The sequence below is a fragment of the Vulpes lagopus genome, chromosome 7 (genome assembly GCF_018345385.1).
Source record: "Vulpes lagopus strain Blue_001 chromosome 7, ASM1834538v1, whole genome shotgun sequence".
NCBI classification, from domain to species: Eukaryota; Metazoa; Chordata; class Mammalia; order Carnivora; family Canidae; genus Vulpes; species Vulpes lagopus.
Window position 1 is genome coordinate 77,947,124 of NC_054830.1, and position 16,369 is coordinate 77,963,492.

Sequence of the window (16,369 nt, forward strand, 5' to 3'; positions counted from 1 at the left end):
AGGAAGACAGTTCCCAGATAACACTGGGAACCACCTCCCACCCACCACCCACCCCTGCCAAAACAGTGGAGGTGAGAGAGCATTTTTTTTGCTAGAGGACAGGAGACTCTATTTAGAAACCTTTCCAGGCCCAACAGGGTATATTAGCTGATGTGCTAAGAGTTATATTTAGGACCTGGAGAAATGCCTGTCTACATGTGTCCACATGTATGTATATGTTTAGAACTAGAGCTTTTCTTTCTTCCCCAGAATGTTCATACTGTGGAGCCCCATGGGACCAGTATAAACTCTGCTCAACTCCCCAGTGCCGCCAGCTCATCTTGACCTGCCCTGCTTGCCAACGACAAGGATTCACAGCCTGTTGTGTCACATGTCAAGACAAAGGGAGAAGGCTGGCTTCAAGTCCCACCCAGAGCAGCTTTAAAGAGGAATGTGAGTGCACAGCCCGACGGCCACGCATACCCAGCGAACTGACACAGCAGGTGCGGCTCCCAACGAGCCCCGAGCCCCAGCCTGATGTTGGTGAGGATGGGCCATGCCTATGTGAGCAGCAGCAGTTCCCTAGGCCTTCAGAAAGCTAGTTCACAGGGACCACACACTGGAGAATATCAAAGCTGCAGCAATAGAAACTTGAGCGCTGGCAATGCCAACATCATAAACTGGGTACCATACTGGCCATCTAAACTCCAGAGGGGCTGGGAAGAGGGAGTTGAGTGCTGACCACTTACCTGAGACATTTGACTCAGAAGATGCCAGAGCACAAAAAAACGTGAGCTGAGTAGGATGGCAGAGCTGCTGGGGAAGAGAGCCTTGAGCCTAGTGACCAGGTTGTGCCCTCTATGTGCCATGTAGCAGACTGGTGGTAGTCATTTGTCTTGTCAGCAGACCTGTTCATCCTGGTGGCAAAAGTGTAGCCCTGGAGGGTGACTCCTTAGAAGCAGGCCACTCAGGTCACCTACTATCCACTCCTACCCTCATCTCTCTGGCAGCCTGAGAGACTGAGGATCTGCAGGCTATGGCATTTGACTCACCTCTTGCTTTTGTAAATAAAGTTTTATTCGAATAGCCACACTCATTCATTTACATATGATCTGTGGCAGAATTTAGTTACAACAGAGACCTCATGGCCTGCAAAGCTGAAAATATTTGTGATCTGGCTCCTTTATAGAAAAAAAATTGCCATCCTTTGGTCTAAACCTACAACACACCTGATGGAACAGGTGGTCTTAAAGATGTGGCCCCCTTCATTTTTTTATTGAATTGGTTTCTGTGAGCGATCTCTCCTTAAGAGTCTCTGCTTCCCCCAGTACCCACACTCTTAGCTTTTAAGTATTCTCTTTGAAGGATTCAGATTAGTTTGGGGATACTGATGTTTTGGCATTTTTTTAGATGAATGCCCCAGAACATAAGACACATTTTGAATGAGGTCATTTAGCATTGCCGTGGTAGTTTCCCAGCCTCTGACCAACATGTGAGGCATATGTCCATTTCCCACTAGTCACAAGAAACACAAACACAACCATCCATAGACCAACAGATTTAATACTATATTGCCATTTCCAGTGATGCAGAATACAGCTGCAGTTGTGTTTCAAGGAGAAGCCTAGTGGGGATGGCCATCCCAACAGCATGGTGCCACTCCTGGGCCCATCTGCAGCCTCAGTAGACACTCTTCCATAGTGGTGAGGTCCTGGCTCCACCTCTGGTTACCCTGTACTGTCCACATCATTACAGTTCAGCGTGCGAGACTTTTCCTTTTTCGTCAAAAGCCTCTGCTCAGTGCTCTGCAGCTTCGTCTGTGCTTGTCCACTCTTTGGCCTGTCCTTTATCATAAGATTTGCTGAATCACTCCTGAAAATAACTCCCAAGCAACAGAAATGCTAGTTTAACTGGCACTGTGGTATATTAAAAGGCACAAGGGCATTGTGGCTTAACATTTTTGCTGGATCCCAAGAGATGCACATGATGTTAAAAAAGGATCTGGCAAAAACACCATTATTACATTTTCAGAATCACCATCTTGGGATGGTTTGGCCAGGGTTTCTGAATTCTTTAATATCTGGATTTTCTTCACCGTTGGCCTTCAGAGGCTTAATTTACAGGCATGAGATCACTGGTGACTTGTCTAATAAGTGACGTGACACATGGTTGAAGTCTGTAAGTTTAGCCATGATGGACTAGAAATTTCTCTAGTGTTTTACCTCACATAAGCCATTGGACCACTGTGCAGTGTGGAAAGGTGTTTTCAAGTATTTGGCCATAGGTTTTCACATCGTTGCGGTTGGCATTCAATAAGGAAAAAATTCTTTCTGATTCCAATATTAAACTGTAAATAAATCCCAGATGTTCGTAAGAACACTCAGGGAAACAAACGTTTGTTGCCTGGGATTGGTCAAGAAAGGATGGTTTTTGAGACATGAAATTTCACCATTGGCTTTTTCATTTCTTTGTATCCAGCAAAAGGAATCTCACGTTCCTTGGTTCCTGGCAGAGCTCTGTGGCTTCAATCTCTCTTTCCTGAGGGGCAAAATTGTATTTCTGACCCAGTAATCAATTTGGCAACTTTAATCTTGAGGTTCTTCAAATTCATAAGAATGATAATCTGTTTGCTAAATACCTAAGATCAAATTCAAAATAAAGTATTTTATAATGCTTCTCAACCATGCGGAAGAGTGGGCTGTTTGTTCCTATGTTACACATTCTAAATATACCTGAAACACCACGCAGCACGGCCACCAAAACTGGGCTCCCAGGGTTAAGTCCTGCTGCTAGAACATCTTCAGTAAGATCTGTCGGTTTGGGGTCCTCTTAGTTTTTAAATAATAACCAGACTGAATTTCTGTGACTAAAGAAAAACTTCACATTAACCATAGTTTATAAAATTTTCAACTACAACCACTAGTTAACCTAAAACCTTAGTGCATAAAGAACTGAACCACGAAAGGGTTTTGTGCCGGCATTTTGCCTTCTGGTTTCCACTGCAGAGCACAGATTATCAGTAGAACATGTGCAGTTCAAAGGCATGGTCGTCCCCTCCACACACTAGACGCCACTTCGGACCTTGGGAATGATGGGCCCAGTTAAGTCTGCGAGCCTCCTCTTCCTCACTGGAAAGGAATGGAGATGAGAGATCAGTTGACCCTGTGCGCTGGGAACTACCGCTGTGGCTCTGAGAAAGCCCCGGAAGCTTCTCGCTTTTTGGTTAGCAAGGTCTGAAGTCTGTTGTTTCTAAAAGACAGTTACATGTGAGCTGTGTCAGGGCCCTCCCTCTGGTTGGCGTTCCCTGATGAGGGTCTGCGGTAGCTTTGACTTATTCATATGTTACTTCTGAGACACTGACCACACAGGCATAAAACTCACTTTATCCACCTCTGTCAGTTTTGCTTTGTACACAAGAGGTCCTGCAGTTGATCTTTCCTCCTGCTCAGACAAGAGCTAAAGTTCAGTTGATCTTAATGAGAATAAAAAGTCTTAACCTGCTGGAATCATTTCCCACAGCTCTTTCTCAGAGCTCTTAGCCTGCCTCCTGCCTTGTAAAAAAAAAAAAAAAAAAAAAAGAAGTTTCCACCCTGAAGATTACCCTGCAGTATTGATGTCCCCCTTAGTGTTAACCTTGACATTCTCCCATGGGCAAGACAACAGAAGCTCAAATACTGTTCACACAACAAAGTAGTTAAATGCCATAAAGACGAAAGCATTGGCCAGGAGGTTGCAGGCTGGAGTCATTACTTGTAGGATGATGGAGAGGGGAAGAGGGGGCCCTTTGTTGTAAATAAGGGAGAGTGTTTTGAAATGAATTACAGTGTCTGCAGATGAAGACCAAGCAGCAAGCCAGATCAACCACAAAAGAAAGTAAAAAAAAAAGTCGGTAGAACCGGTAGGTGGCAGTCAAGGAGGCTGCTGGCGTGGCAGAGACAGGTAGCTATTGCAGAAGAGGAAAAGTCTGTCTATACTTAGAGGTCTTCGGTTCTCGAGCTGGGCCGGTAGACCTGCGGCCACCAGATCGATGCATACGAGCTTGTGCATGACAGCATATAAAGCAGAACCACCCAGGAAGGAGTGGTACTCAGGTTGTGGCTGGGAGCAGGGGCTCACAGGTCACCCAGTCTGGGGCCTAGAAACCAGCCTGTCCCTGTGCTCCTACCCATCCCCCTTCACTCCTTGCCAGAAGAATAATGAATGCAAACCGGTGGACCGAGTCCTGGAGAGAAGACACTGTCCAGCCCAGGCCCTGGAGACTATCAGGATGTCCAGCAGCTTGGGAGAAAATGTCAGGGAACAAAAACCAAAACCCAAAGAGCAGAAAAGTTTTGCCCAAAGTGACCAGAGGGTTTACACGAGCCAGACTTTTAAGTATCACTGTGCAAGTATGCAAGTATGCCCAGCAGAGCAGTCCTCATTACACCTCTTTGACAATACTTCACTGGAGGCCCACTGCCAATTCTGGAATGTCAGCATTGTTTCCTCTCCCATGTTACAGAGGAGCAGAGCATGGCAGGCTACGTTTCTTGCTCAAAGCCATAAAGCTGGTATGAGAACCAAGGCGTGTGACCCATCTGGATGGAGCCTCAGTCCGGCACCTCTGTACAGTCTGGGTCCATCTACATAGGGCTTACACATCGGATTCTCACAAGGCTATCAGCTTCTTTCCCTTGGAGAACAAAAGGGAGCTAGAGTCCCTAAGAGCTAGTGGCAGAATCAAAACAGGAACCTGAGTCCTCAGTCTGTGGCTCAGGGTACGGGCAGGGACCCCAGTTTTCTTTCTCTCCCACGTGCCCTCATTGTGTGCCCTGGGCACGAGCTGAGCAGTTCCCCTAGCACTGGCTCTCACTGGGACGGGATGGGGAGATGGGCAAGGCATCCACCTACTTAGGGATTATTTTTCTCCATTTTAATGATGAAGGAAATTAAGGCCAAGAGGGGAGTAACTTGGCCCAAGTCCCAGTGAATAAGTGACAGAACTGGAAGCAGAAGCCAAGTCTCCTAACATCTTCTTTCAATTCACTCTGCTTTTTATTTCCATTAAAGCAAAGTCCTTCTCGTTGCAGACTGCCAGACTTGTACACTGTCAGAGCCAGAGAAGGAATCTAGAGTCCTCTAGACCAATCGCTGCTCAAGCCCCTTCCGCTGCTTCCTGCCAAGCTTGAACACCTCCATTATGTCTTTGGGAGGCATTTTAAATCCATTTATATGTTCAATAGCTCTTACTGAGTGCTATTCTATGCCAAGCACAAGGGCCACAATAGAGATCTAGTTTAATGGCACCAAGCTATACCAAGGGGAAGTTTGATAAAATGGCACAGGTTACCCTGGTAGCTGTCTCTCAAGTACAAGGCATAATGAATGACATGGTCAGAAGGATGGCAGGGAACATGTGCACGGAATCCTGAAGGATAAAGGGATAGACTGAGGAGGGGAGAGGGTCAAGAGTGGTGGCCTTCTACAGGGATACTTTGGCCTGGGTCACCGGGAGGCACTCAAGCTCCCTGGACTGGTTGGTGCTAATACGGGGTGAGAGTGTGGCTTGTCAGGGGTGTCAAGAGAGAAGTCCAGCACAGCCTCACTACAAGGGGAGGCTGGGGGCACAGGCTCCGACCTCAGACTGCAGCTCAAACCCCATTCCCACCCCTTGACTGCAGGTAACCTTAGCTCCTTCTCCGGACCTCCACTTCCTTACTGCAGAATGGGGATAATAATAGGATCTAACTCACCTGGTTGTTGGGAGCCTCATGTGAACAAGATAGGAAGTGTTCAGAGTAGCGCCTGGCACACAGGAAACGCTGTTATTGTCAGCGATGGTTATTAAGGGACGTGTGAGCCATGTCGAGGACTCTCACCTGAGAGCAGTGGGAGCCCAGCAAGCGTTCTAAGCAAAATGACTGAACAAACTTTGCGATGGGCATTTCGTGGGAGACGCTGGCCAGCCTACAGAAGTTGTAGGACACAAGGCGAATGTGCTGAGGGCTTGACATGAGGCAGGGCAATGAGGATGGCCAGGAGGTCACTGACTGGCTGGGGTGTGGGGCAGCATATACAGAGGCGTGGATGGCCGTGAGGAAAGCAATACCCTTTCCTGAGGTGGTTTTGGGGGAAAATGATGAAATTGATTTGGGGTGCACCGTGTCTGGGATGCTTGTTAGAAAAGCCTTCTGCTTTTAAACATGTTAGCCTTCTTCCCCTCCCCACTTCCACACTTCCAATGGTCTTAACTTGGAGTTGGCAATTCAGATTTCATTAAGTGCAGAGAGCTTCAGGGGCAGATTTACAGGACCTGAGAGCCATGCTTAGCCTCTCAGCTATAAATAGTGTAGAGGTAGGAGTCATCTGAGGTATCGCTGTGAGAAAACAGACGGGGACTCACGGCTCCTCCCTGACCCCACGGCGTCCCGGGTACCCTGCTCGTTCCCACACAACACTCTGCTAGCAGCTCAGTGCACAGGACCGAAGGCACGCCAGTCAGAATGTCTGCAGAGGCGCTGGCTGACCTCTGGCCTCGGGGATGGAATATCCCCCAAGGAAGAGCCCACGCACCCTGCAGGCAGGCACCCCCCCATACCCTGCCCCATGGCCGGCTATGTACCAGAAGCCAGCACAGTGCAGGCAGGAGTGAGAAGGAAGCTGGAGAGGTTGGGCCCGTCCACTCTGGGCTCACTGCCGCTGGGGCCCCTGCAGCGAACATTGTGAACCACCACAGTGGTCAGGTACAGGCCACGGGAGAAAATATTCAGCTGGAAAGCATGGAAGCCTGTCTGCTTCATCGGAGCACCAAGAGCAGGATGAAAATCCTGTGTTGGAGAGAAAGGACCTCTCTTTTGCTGGTGGAAGTTGGTGCATGATCAGAGCCAGAAGCGTTTCTTTTACAAATATTAGCAGATGGGCACAAGTTGGCCTTTAAAGCTAGAAATCCTACTTCACCAACCAGCACTCAATGTTGCCCCTCCTTGCCTGTGCTAGCAGCCCCCTATCCCACCCCAAGAACACCTCCTGACCTCCCCACAATTTCTCTTCCCTGCAAAGCTGGCTAAAGGCCCACCCACAACAGGGATGCTTTACTTAACCAGATTCTTTCTTCTCGAGTCACTTTTCACATTGTTTAGGCACAGTTTGCAGGGATTCTTTTTTTAAAAAAAATTTTTTTAAGATTTTATTTATTTATTCATGAGAGACACAGAGAGGGAGGTGCATTCTTGAATTTGTAGGCATGTCCTTGAGTCTTTTCTCTCCTTAAAGGTTGTAAAGGTTTTAGAGTCCAGGAACTAGCCTCTCTGCTGCCCTTTACGTCCCCAGGCACAGTCCTAGGCACACAAAAGTTGCTCCAAAACTGCAGCAACTAACAATGGGTGGGACTTGGCTGAGCCCCTTCCTAGAAGGCCAGTACCTCCCAGGCTTCAGTTTCCCCAAAAGGGAACTGGGTGGGGGGGAGTCTGAAGGCCTTTCCAGCTCTGGCACCCTAGGACCCAGCTATAACCTCAGAAGCTGCTGGAGATAGGCTCCGGGCCGTGGGTTTGGAGTCGCAGACTCTCAGGACTGGGAGAGTCCTCAAGGGCCAGGCTATCCAGCCTGCAGCTAATCCCAGTACCCCTGATCATCTGGAACTGCTGACCCTAGAAAAGGCCTCAAGCCATTTTGCCACTGGGTTAGCACTGGCATAGGCAGTCAGGGGCACAGAAGAAGCTTAATCTAAACTGGGAGGGGAAAATGTGAGGCTATGGCACAGCAGAATAGAACTCAGAGCTTTGAAGTGCTGGCTCTGAAGCCGGATGGCCAGCCTTCCTCAACAGATCAGTGTAGCCATCACCTCGGTTACACCACAGTAATGATTTGTAATTATTTGTGTTTGTGCTTATTTCAAATAAGGGCACTTCAGATAAACCAGGATAGTAGGTGCACTTTTGTTTCTTTGTTTGGACTTCTCTAGACCTGCAGCTCTAGAAAAAAGTGGCACCTAGAGTGAGCAATGAATGAATAACTTCTGGACTGTGATATCCTCAAGAGCTGGAACCTGTATCTTCAACACTCAGTGTCCTACAGGACTTTGACAAATGATTGTGCAATTAACTCAATTTGAAGTGCGTGCGTGTGTGTAGCTCTGCGGTTATCTGTGCATAGGTTCTGCAAGTACCTGCTTTGTGCCTATACACCTACACACTCCCCTCCATTCTTCTGGGCCTTCCAGGTAATAACCTAGCCTCACACTCATCACTAGAAAGTGACCTACCTGAACTTTGAAATGTGCTTTAGTATTAAGCTCTTTGGATTTTACTAAGTGTTAGAAACAAAAAACGAAAATCCCACGTGTAGAACGGGCTTGAATTTGATGAAAAACTCACCGAAGACACTGTCCTTTAGAAAACATAATTATTTCATAATTCAGTCCCAGAAAGAAGCTTTCTTTCCCCTTTCTCATTTTCTCTCTCTTTCCTTCTCTTTCCCTTTTTCTCGTTCTTTCTAAGCTTATTATGTTTCCTTCTCTTCTGTAGTAAGAGTATTGTAACTTGATTCATCTTGCTTTGGTTCTAGAAAACTCACAGCTAAATATAATGATCAATTATGTCAACATATTAGACCTACTCATTTTCTTGTTTTTTCCTCCTATTTCCCTACAGCCTTAGAGGACATAGTCCTTTGTGGACACTATCAAATCCTTTTAGCAGCCAGCAGGAATACACATCATAAATATGCACAGAGCTTGAAAACAATAGGCACCTGTAAGTAAGTCATTGATCAATCCTTTTCATTCATCTGACTTGCATACCTATTCAGCTGATACTCAAAAAAAAAAAAGATGACTTTTTTTTTCATTTCCTTTCTAGACAAAATATAAGCTATGCCTTTAACTGAGATGAAATTCATGTAACCTGTTTAACTTTCTATGAAGTCGACATTTTCAACTTTTACCTTGAAGGCCCTGTTGAAGGCTGCTGGCCATGGAGATAGCCTGCCTGGGTTCAACTGCTTTGGGCAGTTGAGCTGGTCGGTAGCTTTGGGGCTGGGACTAGACTCAGACCCAATGGTCGGGAGAGGACTCTGAGCTCAGAGAAAAGACTGCCTGTGCCCTGGCTGCCACATGTGATTTCGCTCAGAAAGAGGGCGAGCTGGGCGCAATGGGGCTCCAGCCCTGAGCTGTGCTGAGCCTGTGGGTTGGAGCGCGCTCAGCATCGGCTCCTGCAGACGCGGCTCGCACCGTCCTGGGGAGGCAGCGGGCCAGGCACATAGAACAAGGAATCCTGACCAACGTGAGAGTCAGGAGTCTGGCTCAAGGAGAGGACTCCCTCAGAGAAGGGATCAGTGGAATATTCCCTCCATACCGCACTCCCTCCAGCCCGTCCAGGACAGGTGGGGAGAGGACAGGCAGGTGGGCAGGTGGCGCAGGATCACTCACCAAGGTCATTGTTGTTCATCATCGCGTTGGACGCCCGCAGCCGGGGCCCCTGCTGGGTGAAGTGGTAGCCGAATTTGAGAAGCGTTGCATTCTTTTCCAACATGTTCACAATCTCCATTTCCACTTTGTTGCCCAGAGGCTGGCTCTTTGATCAAGAAAAAGAACAGTAGTCACCACTCATCCTATTTGTGCAGGAGCTACATCCTCTCTGTGAGCAGAAATTCTGAGTGGTGGGCGGGGATTTTAACTACGTCCCACTCCCCCTCCTCTGCCCCAAGAACAGGGAATTGGAAGTTTGGAGAAGGGAAAAGGTCAAACAGCCCGGAGTGAATGAGCTGGGATTCAAACCCAGGCCTTCTGGACACCAAGAACAGATCTTTCCCTGCCTCACAGCAGCCTTCCTAGAAAACTCTGAGTAGGAGGGATCTTCAAATGAACAAGTCTCAAGGAGATTAGAAATCTTACTCCCTAGGCTCTACCCTGTATTAATTAAATCAGAATCTCTGGAAATAAGACTCAGGTGACTATGGTTTGTAAAACTCCCAGGTGATGTCAATATACAGCCAGGTTTGGTAACCAGTCACTTAGACGAATCCCTTCAATTTACAAATGAAGTAGAAGCCCAGAGAGGGAAAAGGATTTGCCTAAGATCACATAGTAAGTTGGGAATACCCAGAGTTTATTTTTTAAAACCTCCCTCTGATCATGGTAGTTCCCTACCCCCAAGATCTTTAGTGACAAAGACTGAAAGAAAACAAAAGAAAAGGAAAACCTTGCAATACATAATGTTGGGAAGGATATAATGAGGATGTTCATCAGTCTTGTTTATAATACTAGGGAGAAAGAGAAGCAACTTAGAGGTTCATCGAGAGAGGGTTGCTCAAATAAATGATAGTTGAGCTTTACAAGTGAACATGCCAGTTGTTAGATGATGATGCAAATCTTTGGTCACAGGCCCAGAAGGATGACCATGAAACCAGAGGGAGGAAAAAAGCTCAGTAGCCAAACCGGTCAAATTTAAGTAAAGTGACCTGTATCTTCTATATGCACATATATGCCTAATGCCTAGAAAAGGCCTGAAATGTCCTAGTGGTGGTGGGATTTAGAAGAGTTTTGTTTTCTTCTTTGTATCTTATTGAGTTTCCTGTTACCTTATATAATAAGATAAAAATAAACATAAACTTAAAGGGATTTGAAAAGACATGGAGAAAAAAAAAAAAAGACATGGAGAGCAAGCTAACATCATATCAAGGCCTAAAGACTTTCACCCTAAGGGCAGGAACAAGACAAGAATGTTCACTTTCACCAGTATTGTCCTGGGGGGTCCCAGCCAGGTCTTCACCCATCTCGTCCACCCCTCACCCCTCTCACCTCTGGCAACCACTAATCTGTTCTCTGTATCTATGAGTTTGGTTGTTTTGTTTTTAATTAGGTTCCACGTGTAAGTGAGATTACAAGTACTGTCTTTCTCTGACTTATTCGACTTTGAGGTCTATTCATGTCATTGAGCATGGCAAGATTTCTTTCTTTTTTATGACTGAGTAGTATTCAATAGTGTGTATATATAAGACATCTTCCTTATCTATTCATCCATTGGTGGAAACTTAAGTTGTTTCCATGTCTTGGCTATTGTAAATAATGTTGCAATGAACATGTGGGTGCAGATATCTTTTTGAAATAGTGTTTTTGTTTTCTTTAGATAAATACTCAGAAGTGGGATTGCTAGATCATATGGTAGTTCTATTTTTAATTTTTTGAGGAACCTCCATACTGTTTTCCATAGTGGCTGCACTGATTTACGTTCCCACCAGCAGCACACAAGGGTCTCCTTTTCTCCACATCCTCACCAACACTTGTTATTTCTTGTCCTTTTTATTTTAGCCATTTTGACAGGTGTAAGGTAATATTGCAGTTTTTTTTTTTTAATATTGCAGTTTTTTTTTTTTAATATTGCAGTTTTGATTTGCATTTCCCTGATGATCAGTGGTGTTGAACAACCTTTTATGTACCTGTTGGCCACCTGTATGTCTTCTTTGGAAAAATACCTATTTAGATCCTGCGCCCATTTTTTAATCAAATTTTTAAATTTTTAAATAATTAAAATTAAATACAGTTTAAAAATTCAGTTCCTTAGTCGCACTGGCCACATTTCAAGTGTGTAGTTAGTCAGTGCTAATGTAGAATATTTCCATCATCACAGAAGATTCTATTCAATAGCTATCCCCCTCAGATAGCATATAGGACCCAGTACCTCCAGGTCAAGGTCGAGGAATTGAATTGAATGGAGAAAATAGGAACCACCATTGATACACAACAACACGGAAGGGCTGAAAGGATACATTAGCCCTATGTCCAAAGAGATGAGCATGGACCTTAGCTGAGACTCCTGATGGAGAACTCCTCCCAGGTATTATGAGTTCACCAGAGCCTGCCTGGGTTCAAATGGGGCTGGGAACACCAGGCTGGGCAGGTAGAGTGACACTGGTGAAGTTCCATTGCCCATCTGTCACGGCTACTGAAAGAACTGGGAAGAACTCGGGCCTGTCCTTAGAGGACTCAGCACAGCCCTGGGCTCTGGCCCACTTGGCCTGGGAGAGAGCATAGAGGCCATATAAGGGCCCAAGAAGGACCTGGAAGGTTCCCCACCCACCCCACTTAGAAGGAAGCCTGGCCTCTCCTTGGGGTTGCTTTCTGGGAAGCTTATAGGCAAGGTACACGAAGAGCAGGGGCATTAACACATTTCCCCCAAATCATGGAGCTAGTTGGTTACAGAAGCAGTATTTTACACAGGAGGTTGGCTCCAGAGTTTTCCTAGTTCCCGCCTAACTCGGGTGCCTCTGAGAGAGCTCAGAAGGCAGAGGTAGGGCTGAGAAGAGGGGCTATAGGCAGATGGAGTTTGAAAGGGACTGCCTGGCAAGGTGGTGGACTGCCTGTCCTGGAGGTGTTTGATCAGATGGTAGCAAGTGTCTTCTGAGAGTCTCCTGGATGTCATTATGAATGGAGAAGGCTTGGGCTCTGTAAGCTTTAAGGCCTCTGGGGGCCTACATTCTGTGACTCCCTGAATGGCTTGCTTGGATGGCATATAAAAATCAGGAGACCGCCTGGACAGTGGGTGTGGGGCAATTGGGAGCCCCCTGACCCCCAAGGGCAGGTCATGCCAGGACTGGCCACAGTCGACTGTGGCAGCCAAGCCAGGGAGAAGGCGTTAGGGAGGAACTTTTATCCCTCTCCCTTCAGATGTGCTTGAGAATTGAATCACTCACTCATGAATAAATAGAATCTTATTATTACAAATTCAAATAATACTCCAGCAGATTGAGTAAAATCAGAGTTTCCCTTCACACCCCTAATCCCAATCCTACCCACTTTCTACAGAGGAGGCACCAGGTTCACGGGGTGTGTTCCCCTGGATTTTTTTCTATGAAGTATATAATAAAAATGTACAGATTTTTTATTTTTGATTTTTTCTTTAAATGGATTCATATTATACTCGCTATTCTACAACTTGTCTTTTTCATTTAACATTTTCTGGAGATCTTTCTAACCCAGTACATAGAGAACCACCTCATTCCTTTGAACTACTTCATGGGATGCCCTGGTGCAGATGGATATTTAGCTTGCTCTGTTTTCCTTATTACAAGCAGTGGTGGCAGTGGCTTTGCAGGGGAGGGAGCTGGTATCCTGAAGGCTGGACATGGGGCTGTGGAATGGCTGGGTTGAAAGACAAGCGTATTTTAAGTTAAAATCGCCAAGAGGGTACAAATGCTAATAAGCCCCTCAGCAGTGATAATGGCTCTTGTCTCCTCACACCTTTCCTGTGGCCAAGTATCATCAACCTGATGAGAAGATGACCAGATTCACTGGCTTATGAACAACCAGCCAATGCCCAAGGTGGAATTGAGTGGGTGGCTCTGAGATCCCCATTCCAGCCAGAGGCACCATGGTCATGAGAAAGCTCACTTTGTGAATCTGATGGGGCCAATCATGGCCTTTTCTTTGTGGTCCAGAAGATGTTGGGCAACTGGGAATACTTAAAAAAACAAAAACAAAAACAAAAAAACCCCAAAACAACAATAGGAGCCATGGGAATGATTTAGTCCAAGTTCAGAGTTGCAAACCCTGGCTGATCTTGAAATTCCCTTCATATCACAGCTGCCAAGTTCTATTCTGCTTCCACACCCCTGAGGATGGGAGCACATCACCTTTGAGGCACCCGCTCTAACCTTGGGTACCTCTGCTGGTTAGAAAGGTCTTTCTGGCCAAAATACAGCAAAGGAAAATAAGACAGCTGATTCTCATTTTGGTTATTTATACAGTATGTCTTCCAATTCTTTGATACTCCTCTCTTCCGAAGGTGGAGCCGAACTCTCCTCCCTTTGAGGGTGGTTGTGCTTACTGACTCACTTCTAACAGGCTGTGACTGTGTAACTTCCAGGGTTGGCTAATAAAAGGCATTTGTGGCTTGTTTCTTTCTCTGCCCTGGACTGCTCACTCTGGGAGAAGTTCGCTGCCCTATAGTGAGGACACTCAAGCAGCCTGCTGAAGAGGTCTACACAGCAAGGAGCTGAGGCTTCCTGCCAGCCGCCATGGAGGAAGCCACCTTGGAAGTGATTTCTCCAGCCCTGGTCAGGCCTTCAGGCTGTACTTGACTGCAGTCTTGTCAGAAATCTTGGGCTGGAACCATGTGGCCAAACTGCTCCTGGATTCCTGAATCTCAGAAACTGTGAGCTTATTCATGTTTGTTGTTATTTTAAGCTGCTAAGTTATGGGAGGTAATTTGTTACACAGCTATGATAACTGATACACTAACAGACGATGCTGAACAAAAAAAGCCAGACACAAAACAGCACATACGTAAGAGCAGACAAACTCATCTATGGTGATAGAAATCAGGACATGATTGCTTTTGGAAGGTATTAATTGGGAGGGGGGATATGGGACGCTGGAAATGTTCTATATCTTAATCTTGGTGTTTACCCAGGTGTGTTACGTGTGCATATATATGTAATATACTACATTATTATATAATAATATACCATTTAAGTCCATAATGGACAGATCCATTAATCTGTCCACTTACGACGATGTGTTTGTTACTCTATGGAAGTTACACTTTAATAAGAAATAAACATAAGTAGGAAAGGGAACAGGGAGGAGAGGAAGGAGATAAAAGTTGTTTCCTGCACCAGCTAGAATCTCACAGAAGTCAGTAGTCCCCCCCCCCCCCCCCTCACCACCGACTGGTCTAATTAACAGTAGGAATATCAGGGCATCTGGGTGGCTCAGTTGATTAAGCATCTGACTCTTGATTTTGGCTCAGGTCATGATCTCAGGGTTGTGAGATTGAGCCCTACGTCAGGCTCTGCACCGGGTGTGCAACCTGCTTAGGATTCTCTCCCCGCATCTCCCTCTGCCCCTCTCCACCCCCTCTCTAAAACAACAAAAAACAAAAAACAAAAAACAAAAAAAAACCTCAAGCAACAACAACAACAATAAACCAACAGCAATATCACCTCCCCCTTATTGAGAGAAGACACATGCCAGGTACTCCTTAAGGATCAACACATTAAAGCCTCTAACAACCCCGTTGCACCAGTATGTGAATCCATCCCATTTTAGAGGTGAGGAGACTGAGGCATGGGTACATTAAGTGGCCCCTCCCCACCATTACACAGCAAGACTACAACAGAGCGGAGGCTTAGCTTGGACTCAATCCTCGTATGACTTCAAGTGTCAGAGATTTGGAGACAGGTAATCCCTGGGTCAGCCTGTCTCCTGTCTGGAAAGCCTTTGGCTTTTCAGAACAGAGTGCGGCTTTCACTGGAGATTGGACATGGATCCAAGATGGTTGTTGTTACCAATCTTTAGTCTTTTTTTTTTTTAAGGTTTTATTTATTTATTCATGAGAGACACAGAGAGAAGCAGAGACATAGGCAGAAAGAGAAGCAGGCTCCCTGTGGGGAGCCCAATGCGGAACTCGATCCCAGGACCCTGAGAACACAACCGGAGTGAAGGCAACATTCAACCACTGAGCCACCCAGGCACCCCACCAATCTTTATTCTGATTCATGCTGAGTAAGAAAAGGATTTTCTTGACATCGTATTGTTGTTCTCTAATTTCCACGGACTCTATCTCATTTTTCCCTGAGAAGTGAGGTCACTGAAAGACTGTACTTGGCATTTCAAGGAAGGGACAGTGAGGCAGGCCTGTCCTCTCTTGGATCCTGGATGTTTCTGGGCAGAATTACTTTAGTGCAGACAGAGACAGACACAAAAATTATGCACAAGCCAAGAACCACTGCTTAGAAGCTATTGAATATAAAAGGAACAAAAAGCAGGAAACATGTTTGGTGGTGAAGTTTTGCTTTCCTTTTTTTTTTTTTTTTCTTTTGCAAAACCAAAAGCTATACTCAGCCTCATTTAAAAAAAATTTTAACCAGCTGCCATGAATCTAAAATTAAGGGGGTCATCCTGTGTGAAAACCTTCAGGATCCTATTCCAGCGTGGCTTTTGTTTTCTCTCTAAACTTACTTGCACTAGAAAAATAATCCAATCTGGGTAAACAAGGAAACGCAATCCGCTTCCTTTAGCTTCTTTTCAAAATACAAAGCATATCCTCACTGTCAAATATTGGAGTGAAATGTGAGAAATCCGGCTGATATGCCCTAGACATGGCACGTGACTTCATCTGGGTGGGGGTCCTGTTTTCAGGCCTGTCTGCACTGAAGGGCAGGGGGTACCCTGTGCTCTGATGTTCTGGAAGGGGCCCTGCTGGGGTGGCTTTGGTGGGAGTGAGGAGGGCCAATCCAGAGGGCCAGAGATCACCACTTGGATTTGGCCAATTGGGGATGGAGAGGGCTGGCAGGCTCTGTGAATGCAGTGCCCGCCCCTGGAGGCTGAGGGCCTCTCCTGTCCACCCACAAATGCAGCCTGTCTGGAAGGCGGGACACCTCAGTTCTGGCCCAGCGCTGGCCCTAACTTGATCCG

General features: G+C 46.2%; 2 protein-coding genes across 5 annotated transcripts in view; one reads left to right on the forward strand and one right to left on the reverse strand.

The window, feature by feature from the left end:
* Positions 1–14,449, forward strand: part of TSTD2 (thiosulfate sulfurtransferase like domain containing 2) — a 36,822-nt gene extending 22,373 nt beyond the window's left edge. For 3 of the 4 annotated variants that reach the window (XM_041762945.1, XM_041762946.1, XM_041762948.1), the window contains one exon: positions 250–2,660. In XM_041762945.1, coding sequence (XP_041618879.1) covers positions 250–581 — 332 coding nt within the window. In that variant the 3' untranslated portion in view covers positions 582–2,660. Of the gene's footprint in view, positions 1–249; positions 2,661–13,885 lie in introns of those variants that run through there. The other variant, XM_041762947.1, reaches the window with a different exon arrangement.
* TMOD1 (tropomodulin 1) overlaps positions 2,822–16,369 on the reverse strand; it is an 80,732-nt gene continuing 67,184 nt past the window's right edge. The window contains exons 9-10 of the mRNA XM_041762949.1: positions 9,383–9,527; positions 2,822–3,107 (exon numbers count right to left, since the gene is read on the reverse strand). Coding sequence (XP_041618883.1) covers positions 3,043–3,107; positions 9,383–9,527 — 210 coding nt within the window. The 3' untranslated portion in view covers positions 2,822–3,042. The remainder of the gene's footprint in view (positions 3,108–9,382; positions 9,528–16,369) is intronic.